The following is a 12,672-nucleotide window of genomic DNA, read 5'->3' on the forward strand; positions in this document are numbered from 1 at the left end:
TTGATGGCATTTGAATATTAAATCACCATACCAGTAAACAGCGCAACTGTTCCCACACATATGTATTCAGGCTCAGAGTTAATTTCGAGTTCTAAGTCTCTGTAATATAGAATTTGGGATTCAAATTCAGAGAGCAGAGGGCTTCCTTTGATGAAGTTTTCAATGGTTTCCTCTTTCTCTCTCTGCCAGATATGATGGTAACATCTGAAGCGCTCCAAGGCTGCAAGGACTTCCTGAAACATTAACAAGTCACAGAGTAAGGTGGCTGAATAAGCCAGCTCCACTACAATGTTTTACCTGGTTCCTAGGAAAAATGTGCAGGAAGAGTTAAGATTAGAATGAAAACAAACCCAAAGAAGTTGTGAACCTTCAAAAAGTGCTCTTAGGGAAGGTTTGTAATGTTGCATTTATTCAAGTAGCTTAGCATGAAGTTGTGTGCATGCTATGGAGGAGATACGACAATATGAAATTGAGAGATGGCATTATATGCAACTAAGAAGTATATTTAATTCTGATCAAAAGAAAGGCTTTGCAAAAGAGGACTCAAAATTGAATATTACAATAATTCAGAATAATAAGAAATTGTTATCTAAAACATATAATCTCCTACTGGACTAGGAATTGATGGATGAAGAAGTGAAGGAAACGATGATAAAATGGGCCCAAGATGTCGGCCATACTATTTATCTAGAGCAATGGGAGAAACTCTGGCAAGAAGCTATTCGATTTACCGCCTCATACACAATCAAATAAAATTTTGTTAAGATGTTCCACAGGTGGTATCTAACACCAGACCGGTTGGCAAAGATATATAAACTGAAATCCAAAATTTGTTGGAGATGTGGTAAAGAAATAGGAACAACAATACATATGTGGTGGAGATGTGAGGAAATTAAGAAATTCTGGACAGCAATACATGAAGAATTAAAGATGATGCTGAACATATCAATAATTTAAAAAACCAGAGACATATCTCCTTGGATTGATGGGGAAGAAATAGCACGGCAGCTAGAGCAGTGATTGCTGCTAAACGGAAATCACAAACTCTACCTTCAAGGGAGGAATGGATTTGTAAATTAAATGAATACTTAGCTTTGGCAAAACTAACAGTTATTATAAGAAATCAATTGAATCAAAAATTTAAAAAGGAGTGGAAATGTTTTGATGAATATATGGAAAAATATATGCTAATATGCCTAGATTAAAATGTAAAGTATCTGAGGGAATGTAAGTTAGTAAGGAAGGACAATAAGTATACATAGATGAATTGAGAAGTCTGCAGAATGCAAGATAAATGTAATCTCAGAATGTAGAGGAAATCGAGTGGGGGTGGAGGGAAGCGGGGGAGGGACAAAAGAATATTACATTTGATTGAGGATATAAATGATAAATATATGCGGGGATGGGGATTATGTGGGGATGGTTTTGGTATATTTGCATTGTGATGTAATATGGAATAAAATTAATTTTAAAAATTTTAAAAGAAGTTGTGAACCTTCAAAAAGGTTTGTAATGTTGTGTTTATTCAAGTAGCTTAGCATGGAGTTGTGTGCTCGGTCAAAGCAACATCCACAATCACACACAAAAAAAATCTAATTTACAGTTTACATAAACTGCAAAAGATTAAAGCTACAAGCTCCCAAACATGCAAACAGACCAGCATTGTGAGCCAAGAAAAAGGTCCCATCTCAACTGGCTGCTATATAGTCCAAAAGGGTCACTATTTCTTTCTAGCTCCTGTATGCAAACCCTGCAGTCTTGAATGGCTTAACGAACAAACAAAGATGCTCTCTGCAGAACGGCAAAATCACATGCTGTGTTGCAATGTGGGTTTGGTTGGCTGGAAATGGAAGGGACCCAGAACAGCCCTTCCGTTCCTGGTGTGGTACAGAAAAGGCCTTCAGGCATGTACTGAGACAAAGCTCTTGATAGGGTGTTTTCCTTCACAATGTAAGGAAAGTCACAAAGCCAAAAGCAAAAGTAGTTAAGCACTTATAGCCAATGAGATTTATTTATTGTCCCCCCCCCCATTTCAGGGACTGTGGAATTCTGCTAGCTCAGAAGGCTGTCCACGTCAGACATGGTCCTGCAATAGTTGCATTCTGCCACCCTCTCCTTGTCATGGAAATTCTACTCAATATTGATGCAGAGCAGATTCCAACATATCAGTGGCGTAGCATGGGTTGTCAGCACCCAGGGCAAGGCAAGTAATTTGCGCCCCCTAATCCGTGGATTTGCGCACCCTAACCCTAACCCCCAGATGTTGTGCCCGGTGCGACCGGCCCCCCCCCCTGCACCCCCCATGCTATGTCACTGCAACATATAGTAAAAACTTAAATATGTGGCAGGATTCCCCAAAAATAGACCAGAGGCAATTGTATTTAATCCAGCAGAGCTTTACTGCTACTGGAGGCAAATGAGCACAATGGTAACAAATCTAATCCAATCAGGATTGGCGCTGTCCGTAAGAAATCCAGTTGCAGCAGACTTAACTTAAACTTACAATAACTTATAACAAAGCTGAAACTTAACACTAAGCATACTATATACAGAACACCACACCAGAAGGAAAGAGATAGGAAGAGTGAAAGCCGGGATCCTTCTGGCCTGACTATTATAGTCAGCATGACCTTGACAGAAGAGATAACAGGACCAGTTTAAGCCACCTGCACTCAGCTTCTCTGAAGGAATAGCCCAAACATCATGAACCTTCTGCTTGTTTCTTTCACAAAGAGAAGCTTCCAGAACCCTCTTGAATTAATTAGAATAGGAAAGATCTCTACACATCAGATCAATACTTTCTGCACTAAGAAATTCAAACTGACACTCCTAACAATGTTTGCAGTCCCATTTTTCCACCGACTTCTGCCAATTCCTTCCTCCTCCTCCTCTTCCTCTTGCTTTCCATGTACTTTCCTCCCCATCCCTTTCTGTGACTCTTTTCTCTTCCCAATTTGTTTACTTCCTTTTCACCAGCCACCTCACTTAAAGATCCCCTCTACACATTTGCTTACCCTTTTGGTGGAATTGATAGATGTGCTAAGAACGGACATCAGCTTAATTATTTCCTTATTCTCTGAAATGCTTTTGTAGTAATTCTTGTTTTGGACAGGAGAAGGCAAGATCAGAGAGGCTGTATCCGAAGCAGTTTCTTGAGCGGGGGAAAGTTGCAATCATCACATTAATACATTAGGCCTCAGAGACAAAATCAGAAATCTCAAAACACATCTTCATTATATATTGTGCTGACCATTCTAAAAACTTAAGCACAGCCTAAAATTACATGCTGATAGCTTTGCAGTATATTGATGCTAAGCTAAGTAATAGGATCTTGGTTCAATTGCTTCCTTGAGAGCATTTCAATCTTCTCCTAGTGATTCTGTTATCTTATTTATTTGTTAAATATGGATTCCAGACAAGGTCTCTTGACATGTATTCATTTTTACGTTGACAAGCTACACCTCACTTCAGGCTTTGAGGGCCTCCATATATTATAGAATGTGGCAAAAAAAATACACATGGGGACTAGTGCATCTGTTTTGGCTGATGTTTTAACATGCAAAAATCATCCTGAGTTGAACACGTCAGCCTGCTTGCAGGATCCTGCTCATGAATTCCTCCAAAAATTATGTAAGCTTCACTTGCTTAGAAGATCTAAGTTACCATGAATGTTCCTTAAGTTTTAATAACAATTTTAAAAGTAACAGATTTCTGCAAGTATATGTAATAAAGGCAAAATTCATACATAATTGCTACAAAGTATTACCAAGGATATTTCCAACTTCAGTTTGCCTCATTTCAGTCTCAGAATCGCTGTCTCCTTCATTTCGCAAAGCAGCCATTTTACTTTCTAGCATCTTTTGCTGGGCAGAAACAAAGGGGAGAGGGAGATTATGTGGTACCCAAACCTGAATGTATCTTATCAGGAATGTTATCAGAAACACAGAGGTGCCATACCTTGGATAGCCTCTCCTTGCTCCACTGACCAACTCCTTTCATGACGCTTACAATGCAGTCCACAGCCTTGTTGAGCGTTTGCTGTACTTCCTCAAGTGTGGGCATCATAGCAAAATTTGGAATGGAAAGGATAACGCTAGCCTTAAAGATGGGCTGAGCACTCTGTCTCTGCTTGGAGGCACTCTCCTTATCTAAAAAGAAAGGCGAGCGTCAGGCTTCGGGGAATCAGCTTTCTCCCCCATGGCAGTAGATAAGCAGAACAAAGGAAAAGGAGACTTCTTACCAGTCAGAAACTATAATAATCATAGCGAGAGAACAAAGAACACATCTCCTAGTAATGATGGTACTCCCAATTAAGGACGCCACCCCCTTCTGTCCCTATTAATCTACGGCACTTCTGTATCTCGTAATCTGAGTTTATACCCTCTGTGCTTTCTGTTCTGCCACTTTCTGAGCTCTTTTTGACTTTGGGGAGGGCGGTGGAGGAATGCTGTCTAGAGACTGTGAATCTGTTCCCCATCCAGTATTTCCCAGCTTCTGCCTTCTGAACTACGTCTGCAAACCACTGTTCCAAATCTATACTGTCCTCCTGCTCCTGAGAAGATTCAAGATCCAGATCAGGAACAGGGGGAGGGCGAGGCTCCCAACATTCCTCCTCAGTGCAGCCCTCTGCAGCACAGTCCCTGACAGCAAGACAGACAAATCATTATTAATCCAGGACAGTCTGCTGAAGAAAAATAAGAATCTCCCAGGTGTCAAGGCTTCAGGGAACCCTATCCCTCCCCCAGGGGCAGCCAAAAATGCTGATAAATACAAACAGTCCTTACCACATAATTTATTCAGTATTCACAGAGAGAGAGAGAGAGAGAATGTAGCCTCTATTCAACGATGGTGTTGCTCCATGTAAAGTCCCACTCCCCTATGTCTCCCATAATTGACAACACTCCCGCGTCGGTTAATCTGAGCTTTCTGCCTCTGAGCTCTCTGTTCTAATACCCTCAATGCCCATCTGGTCTTGGGAGAGCGGGGGCAGGAATGCTTTCCAAGGACACTGAGTGTGTCAGCTGGTTCTCCCCCGGTACTTCTCCATCTTCCTGCTCTCCCCTTCCAGTATTTCCCAGCTTCTGCCTTCTGCAGCCTCTGAACTATGCCCTTCTGCAAACCACTGTTCTAAATCTATACTATCTTCCTGTTCTCCAGAAGGTTCAGGAGAAAGGGGCGGCCCCCACCGTTCCTCTTCAGTCCAGTCCCTGACACAGATGACTTGGTGACACTCCAAAAGTGTTTCCACTGGAGGTGCCCATGGTTCTGGTTTGGCTTGGGGTGCTGAACTAAAAAAAGAACTATTCCTAGTAAATCCTTATATGGCTCAGCAAAGACAGACCCTGCACACATGGTGCCCATTATTCCACATGCACCGGCTCATGCTAGCCATGCAGCCCTGGAGAGGAGATGACCACCATAACAATCTGAAAGTGGAGATTAGATGTGCAGCAGAAACACACCTAACACCCACCCAATCCTCAGTCCTATAGACGTTCGCATGATGTGCCTTCACTAGAACAAATCTGTATTGCTGGCGTATACTAGGATTTGCAGCACTTGCGTTGTGGGCCACACACTGTGTCTCAGTGTGCCGGCAAACAAGGTTGTGTGTGGTGTCCATGCTGAGAGAGCATAAGTCTGCTCGACGCCATATCGTCTCTGATTAAACAGCAGCATTCTGTCAACGCAGACATCTAGGATTATTTAACCATGCTCCTCATCAAAACCCACAGCGGTTCATAAAGAAAGCACTAGCATGTATTTTCAATGCACTGCAGAACTTCAAAGCACCTTTGTCCCCAATCTGTCTGCATTCTTTCCCCCTTTTGCATGAAAGAGCAATATTCAGGAAGCTACAGTCCACCTCCATTAGCATCGGAGGAAGTTATCCCACTGATGTCAAGGGGAAGCAGATTGTGTGCCCTGGGAATCTTATCTGCTCTGTTTGATTGCTTTGTGCATAGACTATGGTGTAGCACACAAGTCGGTGGGGAGATGCAGAGGATGGAATAATCAGCCTCAATGCTAAAAATTAGGATTTGTCCAGGAGATACCGTATTTTTTGCTCTATAAAACGCACCAGACCATAAGACGCACCTAGTTTTTGGAGGAGGAAAACAAGAAAAAAAATATTCTGCATCTCAGAAGCCAGAACAGCAAGAGGGATCGCTGCGCAGCGAAAGCAGCAATCCCTCTTGCTGTTCTGGCTTCTGGGATAGCTGCGCAGCCTGCATTCGCTACATAGCACACATTTCCCCTTACTTTTTAGGAGGGGAAAAAGTGAGTCTTATAGAGCAAAAAATACGGTAAGTCCATTGCCGGTTCAAAAAACAGCATGCAGCCTGTCCTGTATCCCCTAAGGCAGGCTTCCTCAAACTCAGCCCTCCAGATGTTTTCGGCTTACAACTCCCATAATCCCTAGCTAGCAGGACCAGTGGTCAGGGATGATGGGAATTGTAGTTCAAAACATCTGGAGGGCCACGTTTGAGGAAGCCTGCCCTAAGGTAACCTGCTGCCCTTGGGGGACAGTGAAATACTGTATGTTAGGGGAAAGATTCATCTGCCAGCCTAATGAGCTTTTCAATGTGGAATTGGGGAAGTAAGGCAACAGCTAGCCCTTTGACTCAGGGGCAAAATGTCTTGAGCTGGCCTTGGCTGATCTGGCAAAGCTTTAAACAAGCCAAATATTGTACCACCCAACTGTGCAGTCTCACCTAAGGCCACCAACAGCCAGTTCCATCAACAACAGCTTGTAAGAAGATGGGATGTTTGAAATTTTAACCGTGGTTTCGCTATGCCCAGCTGTTTCTGCTGAGTATGGCACGAGACTTACCTAAGAAGCTGAACATAGAAGAGGCTTGGATGCGCCTTCGCATGGCCTCTAGGGTGTTGCGCGTAACTTTCAGAAGAGCATCCACGTTCCGGTGGTTGAAATGGGACAGCAGCTCTTGGGCTTCTTCCTCTAGCATTTCCATTTCCCTCTTCTTTTTCTTGGTCAAGGGGGAAGACAAGCCTGCTGACATCTGGCTAGCTGTGTGCGAGGATGCTAAGGGGTCTGATGGCCCGTCCTCCTCCGCTCCTAGGAACAGTAATCAGTGGAGTTAAGTCAGTAGCCTTCTGAGCAGCAAGTCCTTCATCTTGACTGTGTTGCACAGCAAAGGTGCCTGAGTCCCCAGTCGCACAGAAAGTTCTGTGTCAATATGAATAGAAACTTTATGCAGACCTTCCCTGTGCAACAAGGGGAGGGGAGAAGCGCTCACAATGAAATTGGGACTAGGGCTTGCACATGCACCCATCCCCCTTAGAGATATTTTGTGTTCATCTGAACATGCCTTCTGTCTGTCTGTCTGTCTGTCTGTTTCTTTCTCTCACTTTTTCTTGTTGTCAGCCACTTATGTAATTAGCTAGTTAATATGAGTCAGAACCATCGCTGTCAGCTTACAGATTTGAAAATAAGGGACCAGCAGCCTCGAAAATAAGGGATCAGCAGCCAAAATAAGGGATTTTCCAAGCACAAGTATGTTCAACTTTTGAGCCCCTCCAAGCCAAAGGCAGAAAGCCCAGACAGCAGCCAAACAAAGCCTCAAGTGGTGGTTCCCACAGCGCAGCAACCCGGCAAAGGAGATGCAGCAAGGAAAACCACCGTCACCTCTCCGCTGGGAAGCACTTAGCAAAGGCGAGTCCCCAGGCAATGCGGCTGATTTGATCGGCACAAGGCATGCAAGCTCCACCCCCAGTCGTTCTTCGACTCCTTATTGGGTGAGCAATGCAGCCAAGCAACACAGTTGGAGCCTCCCTGGCCATCAGGGAGGGAGGGAGAGGAGCTGCTTCCTTTGAAACCCAGGAAATTTAAGGGACATCATCAACCAGGGACAGCAGCGGGACACGGCGCTGGGATAAGGGAGTTTCCCACCAAATAAGGGACGGTTGACAGCTATGGTCAGAACTGAGATGCCCCAGGCTATACATTGAACTGTTCATAATGGCTCGTAACGATACTGTGATGCTTCAGGAGCACAGACAATCCACACACAAAATTGACCAGGTACAGAATTGCCTGAGAACCTCAACTTTCCTTTCTCTTTTTAAGAACAATTTTTTTAGAACTTTTGCTTGCAGATATAGGTCTGAAAGTACATGAGCAATGCCTAGTGCAGTTTCAGACAGGAATCACTATTTCTTTTTCTCTTTTTAAAAGTTAGTATTATTATTTTCATTAAACATTACAAAGAGCAACTACAACTGCACAGAATTATTTCAGTTACTAGCTTGTACAAAACACAGCACAGTACAACAAGGAAATTATCCATCAATGTCATATTATGAGCACTCTGCTCTCGTGCATTTTCTGAAATCTCAGTGTCGAGTTTCTCTGCATGGGGCGCCCACCTGTCAAAATATCTTTTGCTCTGCTCTTAAAAGGCAAGTGGAAAGAAGCTTGCGCAAACACTTTTGTGGGTCCACCACCCCATTAAGATTGGCGCAAGATCAGGGACTTAAAAAGGAAGGCGGGAGACTGGCAAAGGTGTATGTAAGTCTCCTCCCATTTGTCTTTTAAGTCCTTTTCCCTCTGAACTTCAGGGAGAGGAGACTTGCAAAAGCCTTTCTGAGTCTCTACCCTCACCCGTTTAAGACTCACATGCTTCTCCTGCAAATGGCAGTGACAGCAATAAGGTAGGGGGTAACCTTTCTTCCGACCACCGACCATCCACTTTCAAAAGAAATATTTGAAACCTCTTGTGTAATGTTTTTGTGAAGCATATCACAGCAGCTTCCACAGCCCCATTTCAGCTGAAACGAGACTGCAGGAGCTGCCTTAAAGCGCTTCACAAAAGTGCTGTTTGAAGCAGCTTGCGCGCTTCTCCAATTCAGCTGAAATCCTGCTGCCTTGGCTATGCAGTCCTCTTCTCTGCTGGGAATAGGGCATGCAGCGAAGGCCCCATCCTCTCGCCCATCAGCTGACATCACTGGTGACATCAGCTGATGGGTGTGTGGGCGTGGTTGCAGGCCAAGTTAGAACACGTGGATGGCCAAGACTGGCCCCCAAGCCAGAGATTTCCCATACCTGAAATAGACTATGAGTTAACATATGGTGGAATGCCAGTCCTTACCTTCATGCATTTCCTCACTGCTGCTTCCACTCAGAAACTTATTGCCAGAATCCCCTCTGATTTGCCCCTCTGTGTCCAGTAACATGTTGATAAGCTCATTTGCTGCTTCCTCCACCAATGAGCTTTTCAGGTGCAAAGTGCATGCTCCCTTCGTACAGAGTTCCTGCAAAAATGCCAATATCATTTAGATTTAATTTTTTCTTTTTTTTCTTTTAAAAATCTTCTTTTTTATTTTGAAAGTAATAATAATAAACAAATAAGAATAAATATATGCACCCCACCACCGAGACCATTCCATTGTAACTATCCAACCTCCCAAAATTTCAACACCTCTTGCGATGGTTTCACCCTTTTCCGTTTTAACAGTACAAATTCTACAAACGCCTTCCATATTTCCTCAAAATCATTTCTCCTGCATATCCCCTGTATTAGCTTAATGGCACATGTTAATTTATCATTAATAACCATATCCCACACCTCTTTATACCATTCTTCCATTTTATATTCAACTAGCACCTAGACAGCATCTTAAAAAGTAGAGACATCACCTTGCCAACAAAGGTCCGTATAGTAAAAGCTATGGTTTTCCCAGTAGTGGTGTATGGAAGTGAGAGCTGGACCATAAAGAAGGCTGATTGCCAAAGAATTGATGCTTTTGAATTTTGGTGCTGGAGGAGACTCTTGAGAGTCCCATGGACTGCAAGAAGAACAAACCTATCCATTCTTAAAGAAATCAGCCCTGAGTGCTCACTGGAAGGACAGATCGTGAAGCTGAGGCTCCAATACTTTGGCCACCTCACGAGAAGAGAAGACTCCCTGGAAAAGACCCTGATGTTGGGAAAGATGGAGGGCACAAGGAGCAGGGGACGACAGAGGACGAGATGGTTAGATAGTGTTCTCGAAGCTACCAGCATGAGTTTGACCAAACTGCGGGAGGCAGTGGAAGACAGAAGTGCCTGGCGTGCTCTGGTCCATGGGGTCACGAAGAGTCGGACACGACTAAACGACTAAACAACAACAGCCCCTTCCACTTCCTAGCTATCATAATTCATGCAGCTGTCAATAAATTAGGTTTTATTCTAGCTTAGCAATGCTAGCAACAAGACAGCTGCATATGTAGTTCTCTTGAGTTACATAAACACATGGAAAGAGCCAACAGTCTTTCTTGCATTTTTGTTTCATCATTGCTCCAAGGAGCTCAGGGAAGCATATATGGGCCTATCCAGACACAGACAGACAGACACACAGACATGTCTGCTGTCACCATCCATTTTATCTTCCCAACAGCCCTGTGAAGCAGATTGGCTTGAAAGATAGTGGCAGGCCGAGGGTCACCCAGTGAGATCTGCATAGCTGAGCAGGAATGATTTTGAACCCGAGTCTCCCAATTCCCAGGCTGGTATTCCTGCACCACACTCACTGTGACGATGTCATTTCAGCAGAAACAAACAGGCCAGTCTTCAGAAGGCAACATTCCAGGGTGAGCATTTCTGCCCCTGCTGGCTGCTCCCCTCTCAATCTTTATTCCTACCCTCAAGGCTCACTGTCCTTCCAGTCTCCTTACCTTCTCCTGTCTCATTCTCTTGTCCTTATACCCACCACCTGATTTCTTTATCTCTTTGGATAGCTCCATAGGTTACAGCATGGTCCTGATAATGTCAAGGTTGCAGGTTTGATCCCCGTATGGGATAGCTACATTGCAGGGGGTTGGGCCAGTTGATCCCCAGTTTCCCTCCTAACTCTACAAGTCTGTTGTTGTTTAGTCGTTTAGTCGTGTCCAACTCTTCGTGACCCTATGGACCATAGCACGCCAGGCACTCCTGTCTTCCACTGCCTCCCGCAGTTTGGTCAAACTCATGCTGGTAGCTTCGAGAACACTGTCCAACCATCTCGTCCTCTGTCGTCCCCTTCTCCTAGTGCCTTCCATCTTTCCCAACATCAGGGTCTTTTCCAGGGAGTCTTCTCTTCTCATGAGGTGGCCAAAGTACTGGAGCCTCAGCTTCAGGATCTGTCCTTCCAGTGAGCACTCAGGGCTGATTTCCTTAAGAATGGATAGGTTTGTTCTTCTTGCAGTCCATGGGACTCTCAAGAGTCTCCTCCAGCAAGTCTACAAGTCTATGATTCTATAAAAAACCTGCTTCAGGTGGATGCCTCACAGTAACATCTGGGATGCCTATCTCCGCTGCTAGTCCATTCTTAGCCTGCTTCTGTTTGTGGCTCACAACTCCACTGATTTTCTAGGGTATCAGCACATTGCCGTCTATAGCACTTTGTTGTATTTAGAGAGTCAGAAACCATTCTTCCACTTCTTTCCAATATCTCTACACTAGCTCTAGAGAGAAGCCCTGTACTGCTCAGGTGTACCTGCCGGCCCCCTCTTTTCCTCTTCCCACCTGCTACTTTTACAACAATATGCTATCGTGATGAGAACGACACAAGTAGCCCCTGTCCTTGCACAGTGCTATGGTCCATTTCAATGCTGCCTGCCTGAAATGGAGAGACAGGCCATTGTGACCACATGATGATGCTTGCCTGAATGGGAGGGGCTAACCACTGTGATGTCATGCAGGTGCTGCTCACCTGAGAGGCAGACACTGGTCTCTATGGCCACCAGCAAATTGGGTACCAGCAACCTTACATGCCTCCAGTCAGTAGAGAGCAGACTTGGGACTAACAGATACCCAGGAGAAAATACATTTTGTGGTTTCCCACTAAACAGCTAAGCTCTGCCCCTTCCTCTGGTTCACTCACTCTGTTCTCCCCCTCTCTTGGGATGCAGTTGGTGCTATGGTCTAAACCACTGAGCCTCTTGGGCTTGCTGATTGGAAGGTCAGCAGTCCGAATACTCACAACGGGGTGAGCTCCCGTTGCTCGGTCCCAGCTCCTGCCAACCTAGCAGTTTGAAAGCATACCAGTGCAAGTAGATAAATAGGTATTGCTGCGGCGGGAAGGTAAATGGCATTTCTGTGCACTCTGGTTTCCATCCTTTTGTGACAGAAGTGGTTTAGTCATGCTGGCCACATGACCCGGAAAGCTGTCTCCCTTGGCCTGAAAGCGAGATGAGTGCCGCACCCCATAGTTGCCTTTGAATGGACTTAACTGTTCAGGGGTCCATTACCTTACCCTTCTCATGCACAAGGATGCCATGAAACTAGCTCCAATCGTGTGGCTTTTGAATCCAAAGCCATCACTTTAAATATGAAGTAACTGTAAGCAAAGCATCTTATTTATTTATTTTTTACCAGTGGGAACTCTGTGTTTTATTTTTCATTTTCAGCAATGCTAGGAATGCAAGAATGAGACAGACAGGGACAGGGCTGGGTAGCTCCAGCTTCCAAACTTTTTAACTCTCTCTACATATATAAACTATAAGACAACCAAATTTATTTCTAAAACCCAAGATTTACTTGAATGAGAAAGGTGTCATTTGTACCCTAGACCAGACAGAAGTTTCATAACTTTCTACTATCCCATTCTCCCAAGTGCAAGAATCTCCTCTCTTCAAGCAGGAAGGAACTAGCATTCCCACCATGCTTTATAGGACATACATAGGAGGCCT

General features: G+C 44.4%; 1 protein-coding gene across 4 annotated transcripts in view; it reads right to left on the reverse strand.

Annotated features, from left to right (window-relative positions):
- Positions 1-12,672, reverse strand: part of DNAH5 (dynein axonemal heavy chain 5) — a 183,438-nt gene that overhangs the window by 120,246 nt on the left and 50,520 nt on the right. For 2 of the 4 annotated variants that reach the window (XM_083518904.1, XM_083518905.1), the window contains exons 18-23: positions 9,114-9,276; positions 6,836-7,081; positions 3,958-4,148; positions 3,767-3,863; positions 3,015-3,151; positions 32-233 (exon numbers count right to left, since the gene is read on the reverse strand). In XM_083518904.1, coding sequence (XP_083375030.1) covers positions 32-233; positions 3,015-3,151; positions 3,767-3,863; positions 3,958-4,148; positions 6,836-7,081; positions 9,114-9,276 — 1,036 coding nt within the window. Of the gene's footprint in view, positions 1-31; positions 234-3,014; positions 3,152-3,766; positions 3,864-3,957; positions 4,149-6,835; positions 7,082-9,113; positions 9,277-10,677; positions 10,782-11,477; positions 11,593-12,672 lie in introns of those variants that run through there. The other 2 variants (XM_083518907.1, XM_083518906.1) reach the window with 2 other exon arrangements.

The sequence above is a fragment of the Podarcis liolepis genome, assembly GCF_965112155.1.
Source record: "Podarcis liolepis genome assembly, chromosome: 8".
NCBI lineage: Eukaryota > Metazoa > Chordata > Lepidosauria > Squamata > Lacertidae > Podarcis > Podarcis liolepis.